General features: G+C 54.2%; 1 protein-coding gene across 2 annotated transcripts; it reads right to left on the bottom strand.

Moving 5' to 3' along the window:
- Nucleotides 1-265: 265 nt before the first annotated feature.
- On the bottom strand, nucleotides 266-6,997 carry APOD (apolipoprotein D). 2 transcript variants are annotated; one of them, XM_010568371.1, is made up of 5 exons: nucleotides 6,926-6,997; nucleotides 5,832-5,985; nucleotides 5,408-5,529; nucleotides 3,475-3,563; nucleotides 266-2,007 (listed from the first exon to the last, which is right to left on the bottom strand). In XM_010568371.1, exons 2-5 carry the CDS (start codon nucleotides 5,952-5,954, stop codon nucleotides 1,772-1,774), a joined length of 570 nt encoding a protein of 189 aa, XP_010566673.1. In that variant the 5' UTR covers nucleotides 5,955-5,985; nucleotides 6,926-6,997; the 3' UTR covers nucleotides 266-1,771. The 2 variants fall into 2 exon arrangements, with proteins under 2 accessions (XP_010566673.1, XP_010566674.1); XM_010568372.1 differs by lacking the exon at nucleotides 6,926-6,997 and adding an exon at nucleotides 6,286-6,301 and having other exon boundaries at nucleotides 1,769-2,007; nucleotides 5,832-5,938.
- Between the last annotated feature and the right edge of the window lie 8,711 nt (nucleotides 6,998-15,708).

Genomic DNA, 15,708 nt, shown 5'->3' with positions numbered 1-15,708 from the left:
ACCGAGGTTGTCACGTGGGCTGGCCGCGCGGCTGCGGGGGGGCTCGGGGCTACAGCAGGGCCGCCCGCACGAGGAGGAAGACGGGAATCTGGTGGAGCAGCGGCGAAACGACCTACCCCCAAAACCTGACACACCCGGGAGCCGGCGCGCAGCTGGCAGCATCCTGGCGCGTCCTCCGTCATCCTTACAGCCTGAGGATATGCGGGTGGGGTGTGAGATGCTGCGTCGCAGCAACTGTGGCATTAGGGTTTCGAACTTGAACGTGGCGGTTCTTTCTGATCCCTGCAAGGCCTCCCTCCCATCTCAGCCTCCTCCGACTGGTCAAGATCAGTGAAATGCTGGCTCCCTGCCCAGCTCCTGCAGCCCTCCCAGGGCAAGAAAGCGCTTTGCTGCACACACACCCCAATCGAGGTCCCACCACAGCAGGTGTAGAACACGTCCTGCAGTTTTACAGTATGCTATGCCCGCATCATTATTTCTTCACGTCAGTGAAAGCAGCAGGAGATGGGGGTCGCTGCCAGCCAAAGCCATGACAAGGGTTTGCTGGCATGGCTCTGGCGATGGGGGAAACCCACACATCGGACCCCAGGGAGCTGGAAAGACCTTCAGGCTCCTGGAGCAAACCATTTAACTTCAGACGTGGTTGCTTATGTTGCATTGCGCTCCCACTCTGGCGCTGCCCTGGCCTCAGAGGAGAGGCAGACCCCACACGCCAAGCCCCTGGCCTGCTCGAAAGGGTCATGCAGCTGGGAAGGTACAAAAGCTCCCACAAAGCAAGATACTTTGATTTAATTTTTAATGAGTTGCATCAATGCTATTCAAGCAGAGTTGTCGCGGTGCCTGGTGAACACCTGCCTGGGCAGATGCAATGCCAGCAGGCACTTGGCACGTACAAAAGCGGTGAGCAGGATGTCAGGCAGAGCCTGCCGTCTCTCGGTGTTCAGGGAAAAGCCTCCAGAGGAGAGGGCAAGGGAGCAGCCCTGTCTCCTTCTGTCTGCTTATGGGTACTCTCAGAGCTGACCCCTTGGGAGTGCAGGACTAGCCTCACTAGAGGCAAGACAGGACACATACAGACACTGGGGGTGGAGGGATGCTGAATTTCTGGACATTTTTAGACTTTAAATACGAAGGGCCAGATCTGGTTTCTAGCGAGGAGGTCCTCTGACTTGGCAGCAACATTCTGCACCAGAAAACATTCAAGACCCCCAGTCTCAGTTCCCAGGCTGTAGGACCGACCCACCGTGTCTGGGCATTGCCATTGGGAAGGCAGTGCCCGCAATGTAGCTCAGACACCGTAGACTCCTAGCAGGCCCAGAAGCATCAAGACTAAAATGGGAAACAAACCTGGAGCTGTGTGATGAAAGGTTTTTCCCCAGGACTAATACTTGCACATGACATCTCATACCCTTTCCCATCCACATACTGGAGGACTCACAGCAACAGCAGACCTGGCCTGGCGCTGTGTCACTGCATGCCATGAGTTACGTCTCGGGAGGGCAGTTACATTGGTCCATGGGCATCTGCACTTCACGGTTTCTCTTCTTCACCCATTAGCTTTGAATCAGTCAGTTACACTGCGAAAGTCAGGGCGAGACAAAAAAGCGGGGAGAGCGATAGAGGGAACGACAGCAAGGAGTAACTCAGGGCTGGCAAACTACTGTTAGCGAAAGGATTATTACATTTCTCTATTACATAGAGAAATTCTAATGGATAATAAAGAAAGCAACAAAGTTCATCGCTGGCCTGGCGCTGTGTCGCTGTGTGCCGGGAGTTACATCTCAGGAGGGCAGTTAACTTGATCCGTGGGCATCATTTTCTCGGTGTCAATCTTGTAGGACTGGAGAATGCTCTTCAGGTGCTCCACGGTTTCTGGGTGCATGTCGGGAGATCTTGACATAATCCAGGCATAGTCAACATGGAAGAGCCAGAGGATGTTGGTGCAGGAGTAAACCAGTGAATAGTTTTCATAGTCGGTGGAGATGACCCAGTAAGGGGCAGAAGGCATGACTAGGAGATAGAAGGGCACAGTGAATGCCATGGGTAACCAACTCTGGACTGCTCTGCAGCACTAGAGCCACAGCTCCTGGTGCTGTTCCCACTTTTGCTGCTCCTGAGCCACATAATTGTGGTCAGTACAGGGAGCTGTAATTTATAAAAGCCTATCAGGTCTCCTTGTTCTGCCCAGAGGGACTCGAGAAAGCCACAGAGGTCTTGCTGGGAAGTTAAGACTATGACCTGAACAGCTCGGATGGGCCACAGACAACCAGCCCAGCTCACACCCGTGTGAGGGTGCTTGCTGGCAGGAAGGAGCCCTAGGGCTGGGAGCTGACACCGGTGATCTGAGGAGCCTGAACCACCACCTCCCTCCCCACCACCCACTGCCCCACACAGCCAGCGGGAGCCCGGGCGGTGGGAATCGGTATGGCTCAGCCCATCCCACCAGCACCAGCCACGTGAGTCAAATTCTGTTCTCCATCAGGCTGCTATGCCCAGAGCATCTGCTCTGATGAGGGAGAGCCACTCCAGCTTCAAACTGTCAGGCAGAAAGCAGAGGTGGGTCCAGCGGGCAGGCATAAGTGCCCTGGGATTTATTTCTGATGCACTCAGGAATGCTGGGTGCTGTTCTCTGGGGCTCGTGTCCAGTGAGGATGACGGGGGTTGCACAGTCTGCAGGCAAAATGGCCGCAGGTGATGCCTTAGCAGCACATAATTAAGTCTGGCTGTGCTCATGAACAATAAGTGTCCTTTGCAAGTACCTCTGCTCCACCCATTTCTCCAAATAACTCCTCTGTGTGAGTGCTATGAAACAGCCAAGGAAAAGGTGTGAGGGAGCAGAATAAAAAGGGAGCCAAGAGGAGACTTCTGCTCACTTTCCAAGTGTTGCTGCGGACAGAGGAAAGTGCTCTGCAACTTAAGTAAAATGCACTGCACCTCGGCAGGCCCCTGTTGTGTGTTACATTGACAAGGGAAGAAAACGCAAATAAAAACACATTATTAAAGGTTATTAAAAGGTGCTTGTAAGCCGAGGCAGGGTGGACTGGTAGCTCTACTGCTGTGTTCAGAAAACAAGCCTACTCCTGGCCCTTGCAGCGGCTGTGGGGCTGCCTCTCCTACCTCCCTGTCCCCATCTATGAAATGACCTGGAGGGATGGAAATGCTGCTGATCTTTCTCTCGCTTTAAGATCAGTTGGTGAAGAATGCTCCACCACTGCGGGGGCTGTTGCTGTAAATGATGTATAAATATCACCAAACCACTGCCTGCTGGTCACAACATCTGTCCTAATGTTTTGCCATTGCCCCATCATGCTGCGCTGAAGTCACCGGGGCAGCTTTGCCTCTCACTTTGCTAGTTTTGCACCCCTGATGACATGGCAGGGGTGCCTGCTTCATGCAGGCGCTGCCCTCCCGCGCTGCTGAGGCCAGTGGGAACCAGGGAGCCGGTGGAGGCTGCGAGCCTCCCAGCCACACACTTACACCAGTTAAAGCGGACGCCCAGCTTGGCCGGCTCCTTCACATCCATGTGCATCATTTCTCCTTCAACTTCATTGACTTTTCCACTGGAACTAAGGGGAGAACGAGAAGGCAAGAAATAAAATCAGGTGAATTTGAAATCTTTTTTTTTTTTTTCCTTCCAATAAATCATCCTTCCTGACACATCCACCTGCCAAGAGGTGGCCGTAACATGTACCAGCTAACCACAGCATCCCCAGAGGGACAGCTTGCCCCTGGGGACGGTTTCAGCAGCACCCAGGGCACACCAGGTCCTGAGCCAGGCGCAGCGGGGCAAGTGCTCTCCCAGGTTAAACGACCCCAGCCCCCCAGGGTGCCTCTCTCCAAGTGCCCCTGCCAGCAGGGTGTACTTCGGTGCCAGGGGGACAGTGACAGAGAATAGGGAGAGCAAGACCCCTCTGCACAGGGCAGGAGGATCCCAGCACTGATCTTGGATGTGCCAGGGAACAGCTCAACTTCTGCTAGTTGTGGAAGGCCTGTGTTCACATCTGTTTAATCACCTGCATTTTTTCCAGGTCACGGCACATTCCTCCACACACAAATTACCTGTTGCTGCTTGGTGAGCCAGGGTTTGTTTCGCTGCTGGTTCAGAGCACTGCCGTGCTGGCAGCAAGCCCTACGACTCGGGCTACCTGTCTTATAATTGCATTTTTCCCCAGATGCCTCAAGACCTGGACGCTGCCTGTGGGGCAGGAAAGTTTCATGCTTCCCTGTGAAACAGGAACACCCAAGGAGGCAGAAGCTAATGCAGCCAGCAGCAGAGAGAGGTCAAGGGGCTGATGCTGGAGCCGTGCACAGTGCACACCTGACCCAAAACATTCCTGACATTTCAGGGTCCTGAGCTGCTGAAATGGTGACACCAGCTGTCAGATTAATCTCTGCAGATTAATGCAGGTGCAAATAAATGGCCAGCTGTTTGCCAGGCGCTGCCCTAGCAGTGGAGCTGCAGAGACAGTGCTGCACAGTCAGCAAGCGGCATGGACGCTGCTCTCTGCCGGACACGACGGATGTGTTGCTACGTTGTTGTTATTGTGAGCCAGAACAAAGTCCCCATGCCATGCCAGGGAGCGCAGGGGACAGCGCTGCGTTCGCCGCTCGATCCCTCTTATTCATTCAGCCACTCACAGCAGCACCCCACAACAGCCGGGGCTGGTGATGGAAACAGATGAATTAATATCTGCATCTGTCCATGCGAAAAGCCAGGAGGGCTTGGCATAATTGCCAACTACCAAGTACAATAAAGGGAACAATCAGTGCATTCACTTTGCTCACTGATTTAAACTGGCAATGGTTGCTGATCCCCTTACACAGCAGTTACTACCAGTGCAAGGTGAATGCTCCAGAAAAAGGCTGACAAACATTTGCTTAAGTAAAAATGACCCACGTGCTTTACCTTCCCTGACCCTTTGCATTGCGTCCCTTTACTCCGAAGCAGAGAGGACCACAAAGCACGGGCACCTCTCAGCACACTGGGGCACAAGCTGGTGGCTGCCATCCCATAACCAGCCCTGTGACCCTCCCTGGACAGGACCTGGGGCATCTGGCTTCTCAGCCATCACTGGGGATCACAAACCAGTCAGGGGAGAAACCCAGGCTATTTCACAGTGGAGTCACCATGTGCATTTGATCTATTTTCTCACTACTCACCTTGGACAATGAGACAGACACCTGGTGAGCCCCAGGGAAGCACCAGCGGAAACCAGAGACCCACATCTCTGCCGAAACCACAGCAAAGCCCATTACCCCAGCAGAGCTACTGCAACCACATGGTGGCTTCCCCAGCACCCCCAGATCCAGAAACAGGCAATTTGGAAAAAACTGACCACCCAGGATGGCAAGAGAGGTGACAGGAGTGCCACCCCTGCGGCAAGGACACAGCCTGAACACAAACACTTACAGCATCTCCTTGTTGATCACCTTGAACTTCCCGTTCTCCCTCAACGAGTAATTTGCCTGGATGCAGCTTCCTTTCTCGAAACTTGATGGCAGCTTCTCTATCTCGTACCATTTCCCCAAATACTGATAGAAGAAAGTCCAGAGAGACATTTTTAGCACAAGAGGGCTGAGGCAGAGCAGCATGGCGTGTTTGCTGGCACCGTTTTGACTGCTCGGTTCGTTCAGGCATCCACCTCCATGGCACAGGAGGCTGCAGGGGGCTAGCGGGGTTGCAGACCCGTGCTGGCAGCTCTGGCACAAGGCGTTGAGACCAGATCTGCCAGTCCCCCCACCCCCGCCATGCACCCAGGCAGTTTGCCATCGGTCCCATGCCCCCTTAGCTTAACTCGCTACCTGCCGTGAGATTTTTAGAAAGCTTTTCACACCTTGTTGATATCGAAGTTTTCTTGGACTGGTGGATCTGGGCATGGTCCCATGTGAAACATCTGGCCTTTCCCAAAGCCGAGGAAGCCGAGCAGGACCGAGAGCCGCACTGCTGTGCCCAGCATGGCTGCGCTGGGATGCAGGCAGGAGATGGACCTGGGGAGGAGGAAAATAGCTGAGCTGGGGCATCCCTGGAGCAGAACTTTGTGTGAAATACAGCAAGGACAGGACAGCTGCAGCAGGGCACCTCGGGGACACGGCAAGGAGAAAAGGATCATGAGAAGAGCACAAAGCCACTGTGCCAAATAAGTCCCCAGCCCAAAATGGCCTCAGCTGTGCTCAAGCTGTGCCCAGCAGCTCTGCGGGAAGCAAGGCAATGCCTGGTGAGAGCACTTCTACCCATCACCCACACCTGACACCTAGCAAGATGCAGGGGTGATAAACCCCCAAGGACACGCAGGAGCATCATCATCTGTCCAAAGCTGAGGTAAGGAGAAATGCAGAGATGTTTGCTATAAAATGCTGGAGCACAAGGAACATACTCCAGGGCCGGGACAGAGCCGAGGCCCTGGGACATGGAAGCAAGCAGTGTACACATGCAAGAGCCTGCATGGTGAGAGGGACATCCCCATGTGTGCCAGGGCTGCCTGGCCCTGCAAGGCAGTGGAGGGACAGTACAGCTGCCTCTGTGAGTGTGCCAGGATGTACACAGCACTGCAGGGTGGGCAAGTTGGTCGAGACTCAAATCAGCACCAAATAAAACATGAACCAACCCCCAAAAGCATGCTGCGAGGAGGGAAAGGACATGCTTTCCTGTGGAGCAGAGGCAGGAGCTGTGCTGCTCACCCCCAAGCAGCCCCTGGAGCCAGGATGCTGCCCATGTGCTTTGAGGTTTGCTTGGGGCAGGTTGGCACCTACAGACCCTGCAGCATGGGGCTACTCTGCTTCCCTGGCCAGAAACTCCTCCACAGGAGCAGCAGTAGCATTTTCCCCAAGTTTAAAAGAAAAGCCTAGTCTGTCTCCAGCCGCAGGGCATGGGCCCCACGGCGGACACAAACACAGGTCCCATTTTGAATCTCTTAATTCAGAAACGTACCTTGGCTGATAAGGCGGAGTGATGCTCTGCAGAGGACCAGGGCTGCAAGAAACAGCTCTGTGGTGAGCTCTCTGCCTCGTCGTTTTATAAGCGTGCTGGGATCATCATTATTCAGCACTAGCACAAACCACTCCCTGGTCCTCGACGTGTTTTGTTTTTTTGGCAGGCCAGTCAGCTGCCTTCGATCTGCAGCTGGTACGAAGCTGGAGATGGGCTGCAACTTGGCTGCTCACCCAGGCAAACAAAGGCACCCTACGTGTCTGGGTATCGCTCTGCAGCTGTGGAGCTCTCTGCCATTTGGCTGCTCACAAGAGCCTCAGACCTGGGTGCAAACAGCAGGGGAAGGGGAGAACTGCCGCAGCCTTTGAGAGGGGCTGGGGACGGCAGCGGCTCCTGTCCTGCTCCCTCTGGCCCAGCAGCAGCCATCACCATGCTCCCAGGGGGGACGTGCAACCTCCACTGCCAGGGGCCACTTGAGCCCTGGAGACCTTCTGGGCCACCGCAACGTTGTGGTCCCCATCACAGTCACTCACAGGAGTACATGGGGAGAATTAAGTAGCGGGAGGTATTGCAGGCTCACCTGGGGAGCTGCAAGACCTCTCAGCAGTTTTTCCTCTAGATTTTTAAATCTCACTACTAGGAAAGATGCTGGTGCAATTAGTTCTGTGCTGACCTGGCAGTTTTTCCAACAGGTGCCCAGCAAATGACTTTGACAGCAGAGCAGCCATCTGTGAAGGCAGCGAGTCCCGAGAGTTATGCAAGAAAGGTTGAGTAATAGACAGGATGCTCTCTGTGTTTAATTACATTTTCTTTTAATCTAATCTCTGTTGAGACTTTCTCTCTAGGTGTGTTTTTACACGCTGCACCATGTACTTTACTCACACATGCACACACACTCTGGAGCCCCTGGCTGCCCACATGCCACCCCAAGAGCCACAAAGAGCTCAGTCCTCTCCCTTACTGGGGCCTTGCTGCTGAGGTGTGTCCTGAAACATGGCCATAGCCGAGGTGCTCCCAGGACCTCGATGGCCATTACGGCTCAGCATGGCTCATCCAACGCAGACCCAGCAGCACTGGGAGAGCTGCCACTCCACCGCCCTGCCGGCAGCGCTTGGCATGGGGCAGGGGAGCCTGCAGGGGCTCTCCCTGCCTGCACACAGCTCCCTCAGTGGTTTGGCAGCCACCATGTGCATGTCCCTGATGGGGTTGCTCTGGCTGCCCATGTCAAAGTCAGAGGTGTCCTGCAGACCCTCCGCAAGCCCCACGTTCATCTGCACCTCTTGTGATACAAACAGGTTAGAAATCAGAAAACCTCTGGACAGACGCCCTGACCTGAATGGTACGAGCACTGCCATGCTGTAGTGCACTGCAGAGGTGAGATCCACCCCCCACCCCCCCAGCAGACCAGCAGGCTCAGTTTTTCTCCTGAGCTTGGCTGCCTGCATCCTGCAGAGCAACCAGAGGAGAAAGCACTGCAGAATGGCCAGCCTTGGCCACAGCAGAGCATTTGCCCTGTGTGTGTGAGGACATGGGGAGCTGTGTCGGTGTGCATATCCACATCTGCGCATGGAGCGCTCTCCCATGGGATGGAGCAAGGACTCCCTTGCTGTGGTGGCAGCATTTTGCCCTTGAATGGAGAGGTTTTGATGAAGCTTTCCGCCCTGCTGCAGCAGGAGGGCCTCGTGCTCGCTCTGGCCTCCAGGCACTGCCCAGCACCCCAGGGCTGCCCTGCAGTGCTGGCCCTGCCGGAGATGTGCCCAGGTGACTGGGCACTGCGGTTTTGGCTCCCAGCACCCTGCAGCTAAGGTCACACCAGAGCAGCGAGGCGTTCACCCAGCCGTGCTCCACGAAACCTTCTGCAGGAGCGTGTGTTCACCTGGGACATGGCCAGGAGGCGATGAGGAGCCAGGAGCCACCAGGAGCCGACAGTCCTTAAGCCCCAGTGAGACTGGGGATGACGTGTGGGGTGGGCTTTGCTGTAGCCATCAGCTCCCTCATAGCCAGCACCAACAGCAGTGGAAGCAAACCTCTGTCTTGGTAGGACACGCAGGGGTCCCACCTCCAGCCGAAGGCAGCACCTTCAGAAGCCCAGGGACGGCAGTGCGTGGAGCCCCACTCCTCCAAGGGGCAACCCATGGGTGCTGAGGCACCGCATGCCTTGAAGCACAGATGACGAGAGCTGACAGCCGAGCTCGCTGCTGGCTGCTGGGACCTGTCTCCACGCAAGCGCTGGCTGCGCCTTCCCCAGGGGCACATTTCTGGGCTCTGCCTGACCACAGCGGGAAGCATCCAGGTATCTATCTGCTACTCCTGTGTTGGAATGGAGCAGGCTCGGGCTCCCGCAGCTGAGTCCCTGCTCGGGGCCACCAGGCCAGGCCGTGTTCAGCAGCCACCCCATCCCCAGCACTGCCAGGACTCTCCTGTCATCCCGCCTCCAGTGCCCACTGGGACTGCTCACCCACACAGACCAGGGCCCTGCTCCACGTCCCGCCTGCCGTTAGCCCGGAGCAGGACTCCGCTCGTGAGCCCGTGCACCTTCAATGCACACCAGAGCAAGGGTTTGGGAAAAGCGTAACCTTATAATTGCACCTAATTGTGGGGTGGGGAGAAGCCATCTCCACCTGGTAAGCAGTTCGTACCCTGGAGCAGAGGAGGGGAGGCACATCAAAGGGCAGGAAGCTGGAGCAGGGGTGGGAGGACAGGAAGGAGGAGAGCTGGGGGGAAACCAGGGCGAAGCGGGGGGGCACCAGGCACGCTCTGAACACTTCATGCAAGAATGAAGCCTCCCCCACATTTCTGGGTGATGAGGCAGCTGCAAGGCAGGCGTACAGGGTGCGTGCACAGCACACGGAGGGCGAAGCGCTGCAGGGGTTGGAGGACACGGCAGCGCAGATGGAGTGCATGGGCAGCGTGCACGTGTGGGGACGCAGGAGTGGATGCAAAGCACGCACGGGGTGGGTGAGGTGGCACGAGCTACACAGCATGTCCGGGGGTGGGCAGGTGAGGCTGCCCGGGGTGCAGGGCACGTGCAGGGTGTGCATGGGACGAGGCAGCGCTGGGCACACGCTGGGCATGGTGTAAGGCAGCACTGCGTGCAGGGCACATATGGATGGGCTACATTGGCCGGGATTGTCTCATGTTACTTGGTTGTCTGTTTCTGAGACGAGGCTCGGCTGGCCCTAGGGAGAGGAGGCAACGGCACTGAGCGCTGCCAGCGAAGAAAACCCCCTTGTTAGAATAAGTTGGAGCTGCAGATAAAATCCTGCCAGCTGAGGGCTGGGACAGGGCAGTGCCACACCACCCATGAAGTTCTACCTGCAGCCAACCTGGCTTAGTGCAGAAGTGAGATTGTCCCATTGCACACCCCAGGCCACCCTGAAATCAGCTCCTATGTAACAGAGAAGCTTTAGGTGGCCAGGCCTGGTGGGGACCTGGCTCCCCAGGGAAAGGCTGTCTTACCACGCTGTGTCCCCAGCTGGGATTTCAGCAGCTGCAGAGAAGCCCCCAGCAGCTTTCCACCTGCCATGAGATGGGAGAGCAGCCAGAGTGACATTGTCCTCTCAACCCTGTGATGAGATCCTTGACATTACTTAGGACAGCCAAGAAGCTGCCCAAGCTCTTACCAGCAGGAAAAGCCTCCAGCGGAGGCACTGGAGGGACCAGAAGTTCTGGGCATACCCTTTGATTATGGAACACCACCAGCTCCAGCCCTGGGAGTCAGCAGCCCAGGGCTCCATGCCTGTCCCTGTGAGGAAGGTTTCATCTCCAGATGGTGACTGAGCAACCTAAATGCATGGGGGCTGGAGAGCTGCCACTGTCATGGCTGTTTTGCACCATTTTGCATGAACAGATCTTGTCTTCAGGCCTGCTGCCTTTGAAGCCCCAGTGCTGGAGCCTCTCTGTGGGACCTGGGGTGTCAGGGCATCATATCCTGGGATGTAGGATATCCTGGGGGTCCTGAGACTGCCACCACGGAGACACCATTTTTTGCATGGACAGCTCTTCCTGCCTCATGACGTGCCTTCCCTCCTTTCTCTTTTCTCCTGCAAGTTCATTTCTCTTGTTTTTCTCACTACTCTACAGGAAATGGGGTTTGGGCTGGCCAGACAAGTTGCCACATGTATACAGAAACAAAAATGAACTTGCAGGAGATAAGACAGAGAAAGGGAAGGCAGGTGGGAATTTTCCTCTGTTTCTAGGAGTGGCAAGAAAGTGCTTTGAAATCTGTTCATGCAAAATGGTGTAAAATTTCAAATTACAGTTATGGCACCAAAGGAAGTAAACAGACTCTGGAAGCATGAACTGGCCTCTGGGGAACTCAGTCCAAGGCAAGTGCATGAAAGATGTTGTGATTCATGTATATACAACTAGTGAGTAGCTCTCCACCCTGGAAATTATCCAATTATGTATTCAAAACACAAGAAACCAAAGAGAGAGATTTAAGAAGTTGGAGAACTAAAAAAGATATTATTATTTAAGGGACAAACCCCCTTGTGCAGGACCAGCAGCAGCTCTGGCTGCGCTTCAAGGAGGACTCCCCGACCAAGTCCCTGGAGAGAGGAGCCAGAGGGATCCCTACTTTTCTGAAAGCAAAAAACAAAAACAGACCAAAGAAAACCAAGGACAAAGAGGTACAAAAGAGACAGCAGGCAAGCCTCTGCAGACAGAACTACATTGCAGAGCTGGACCGGTGATAGAGCTTTGGCCTGGCGGCATCTGACCCCTGTGGATGTGCTCACCATAAAAACCAGAGTTCAAGCAGTGCACTTAATCCTGGCTTTTCAGTATGTTCCAGGAATGCCCTCCACCAGGGTCAGCCTTATCCTGCTAAATAAAGTAAAATTTTTTTGTTGTTGCATTTTGCTGCCAGGTTATCACAGCATATGCTAGGTACCGAGCAGGGCAGGCGTGCAGCCAGATTTCATTCTCACCGAGAGGAGCGAGGAAGCGCACAGCAGAAGGGGGCAGAGCAGGACTTCTCCAGTGGGTGCGGGAGCAGATCCCGCGGTCTGATACCAGACTCCCGTGGGCCCCTCTCTGTGGGTGCCTGCTCAGGTGGAAGCGCCCTGCTGCCGGGGCTCTGCTCAGGCTGCTGCTCCCCCCTCGCACGGGTGCGTCTGCACCCCGCCGAGCCGAGCCCAAACAGGCACCCCGGCGCTTGCTGCCGTGCTCTGCGTCCCGCTTCTCGGAGGATGGCTCCCACATTCCCCCGTGGATTCACGATCCTTTTTTCTGGACTCCTTCAGCAGCCCCCAGCACACTGAAAGATATGTTAAATGCTTTAAAAAATGTCATTAAATGTACTTAAGAGTGCCTTCTGCAAAGGGACTTTCTGGTCTCCCGGAGAAGGCACAGTGATCTGTTCATGGCATCGCCAGCTCTGTCCAAGCAACGCCTGAGTAAGACTATTTAAAGCCCACAGCCCTATTTTTTGCAGCTAAACCTTATTTCAGCACCTTAGCTCAGGAATGCATTAATGCCATTACACAATTATAGTTTCTATGACCCATATACAACCTACATCTTCCTTGCGACATAGATTTGTAACGCGCAGGTAACTGCAGCTCTGCTCATGGAAGGAGAGAACAGACTCTATTGCATTAAGAAATCTCCTGCAGATTATGCCGTCCTGCCAGCCAAGCAAGGAGCCCTTCAGCAGGGACGTGGACTCTTCTGCTGCAGGAGTGCTTCGGAGTCGGCTTCAAGTAGCAAGTTGCATCAGATACCGGGAGTGCAGGAATCATGCACGGAGTTAGAGGGTGGCCTCAGACCCTCAGATATCCCCCATTCCTAAGCCTCAAGGCTGTTTTGTGTATGCTTTATATATGCACCAGGAAGACCTGAGGGTGGCACCTGGGCCCTGATGGACTTCTCCACTGGCCAGCACAGCGTTTCCAACCCCCCTCTCTGAGCCCCCCAATCTCACACCATAGGTCAGAGGAGAATTTTAAGAAACCCCTTTCTGAAAGAGCAAGTTGCATCCCTCCGCACAGGCTGCAAAGTGTAAAGACACTGGCATATGTGTTTGGCTTTGCCCATGAATAGCTGCACTGAGCCCAAGTACGCATGCCTTGCATTGAAACACAGGCCTAAGTGTTAGCTAGGCTGGAGTTTATGTTATACAGAAAATAAATAACATAATTCAGCAGTCAATGCCCTGACCTTGATTCAATACATAGTTACAGCCTGAAACAGCACAGATATATCATTCATAGTGAGTCTCATTCAAACAAGTTGGGAGATTTTAGGAACGATTAGTTTAGACAGTGTTAAAAATGCTTTTATCTGTGCTGCACCCCAGGGATACTGTCCAGGCATGTATTTCAGTGTAAAGAGACACTGTGGGGTGGGGTGAGACAACGGATGTGTTATCCAATTATCTTGAATTTTTCTGACAAGAGATGTCATTTCTTGCATTCCCAGACATAATTATTCTTGCAAAATGGTTGTTGCCCATGGAATAGAGCAAAAGCTTCTCACACCAGGACAGATGTACAGGAGTGTAGGAATTTCCTTGGGATGCAACGGATCAACCTGGGACTGATTTTGAGTTGGTAAGCGCCCATGCACACACAGAGCTGGAAGGCAGCCCCTGGCCCATGCCTGCAGGCAGGGAGAGCTGCCTGCACCAGGAGCTGGACCCGGCTGTACTAAGTGCCGTGCCTGCCCGCAGTGAGCTGGGGGCTCCTGCTCCTGGTGGTGCTGCTGGTGGGCAGGGGCCACCTGGTACAGGTGTCCCTAAAGCTTGAGGGAACCAGGCAGCTCACATGTGGCTTGGGGGTGGAAAAAGTGCCAGTGGTGCAAAAAGAAGGTCCAGATGTGCTCTTGGGGATACAGTCTTAGGGACTTACTTGTCGATAAAAGCGTGCAGCAAAAGAGTAAGCGCAGGGAGGGGATGAGGTTGGGACTTAGTGTGGGGGCTGAGGGTATGTGAGGAAGACAAGGAGGAGAGGTGCTTTCTGCATGTGCAGCTGGTGTGGCAGCAGCTCCTGGCAAAAGCATCAGGACCATACCCACACCAGTGCTGAGTCCCTTGTTGGGATGGACAGACCACTGGACCCACCAGATGACCCCACCCCGCACCTCCTCTAAGCCACCTCATGCCACAGACCCAAGCCACCGCACTCTCATCCTCTTTAAAGATGGCCATTGCCACCTTGAAGCCTTTCCCAAGTCCCCAGGCAGATTTTCTGCAGGCACTTTCCCATTATCAAAGTGCACCTTGGCTGTATTGGAGCACTTTATCCCCATCTTCTTCTCTGGAGGGCTGCCAGGATAAGTACCTGTGCAAGCACTTATGCACTGCTTTCTATAGGAAGAGAAGCCCTGTAGCCATACTCCAGACACCCACTGGATGTCTCCAGTGGGACGCAGGGACTGCCACATCCCTCCCTGCAGTAGGTGATGGAGCTGAGGGGCCTTATCAGGGTGCATTCCCTCTCCCTTCGGCTCCCTCGTTAGTCATGCTCCCTGGAGCAAAAGTTGCAACTCATTAGAGTTGGGAAGGGAAGGTGCTTTGCTATGCTCTGAATGCTTCAACACCCCTGAGAAGGCAGAAACCAGCAAGGAGATGCAAGGACACGCGGTGCTGGCAGCCTCCTGACTGATTGTCATGGTAACCCTGGTTAAAGTCCCACCAGGAAAATGACTTCTCCCACAGCACTTGACCCCACAAGGTGACGGGTACCACCAGCACCCCTGGGAGCACGATCGCTCTGGCAGGGAGTCCCTGGAGTTATGCAGCAAAAGATGAAGTAGAGCTTCCCCCCAAGCTGTGGTTCAAGGTCCCTGGGCAAGGTGCCTGTGGGGTGATGGTTAACCTTGGTGCCCATTTAAAAGCAGCATAACAGTGTTAATGTCTGCCCTCACAACCCTGGCACCTTCCTCCCTGAAGCTATTAAAGTTCAGAGGACTTTATAAACCACTTGTAGCAGCTTTCACGCAGAAGACTGGAGACACCACGTTTTTTTATTCTGCCACAAAAAGTAATTCAGCCTGCGATAACACCTGTTCTGGCATCAGTTATAACCACAAAATGGGTCAAACAGCACTGTATTGCGTTGCAATGCATACTTTTTGGTTTTCCGCTTTCCAGCATGGGCAGGGTGATAGCAAAGATGGCTGGGATGGTGATGGAGCTCAGTGCGGGCAGAGCAATTTGTTCAGGACACTTAGCGAGCCAGTGGCAGTGCCAGGACCAGAAGTGCTGGATCTCGGTCCTAGGCAGAAGTCTTTCCATTATACCATTAAAACAGACCAGCTCTTACCTGGTTACTCTGCCAAATGCCCTCTCTACAATCAAAGCAGAAATTCTTTCTTTCATTTTACCTGTTTCTACCACTATTGATGTCCTGGCAAACACAGTGAAGGAAGATCTGCTAGACTTCCAGGTGACCAGAGGTGCTCCATCTGTGCACTGGTGCTGGCAAAGAGTGGGAAGCTTCACTGCTCTTCACAACATCATCTGCCAGGTCCTGTACGAGAAAGAGCTTTCATACAAGGGGCCATGCTCGGGTGGTGGACAACCTTGTGCCATGCTGGCTAGGAACAGGCGGGCACAGGGGAAGGCAAGAGTGAGGAACTGGGAGGCAGACCAAATGTCACCATGTGCTCTTCAAAGCAAACCCATAAAACTCAAGGTATTGGGGCCAATTTCATAATGCAAAGGCCATGAAACTGCAAAGCTGGTAATGGCATAGGAGTACGATTGAGCCTTAGGAGCCCTCACTCTTAAAAATACACATATTTTTTTGAAAAGCCAGGAAACTTCGGACTCTTTCTCC

The sequence above is a fragment of the Haliaeetus leucocephalus genome, unplaced genomic scaffold, assembly GCF_000737465.1.
Source record: "Haliaeetus leucocephalus isolate CR32 unplaced genomic scaffold, Haliaeetus_leucocephalus-4.0 Scaffold240, whole genome shotgun sequence".
Classification (NCBI taxonomy): domain Eukaryota; kingdom Metazoa; phylum Chordata; class Aves; order Accipitriformes; family Accipitridae; genus Haliaeetus; species Haliaeetus leucocephalus.
The sequence above is the reverse complement of the archived record's forward strand: the minus strand, read 5'-3'. Positions and strand labels throughout refer to the sequence as shown.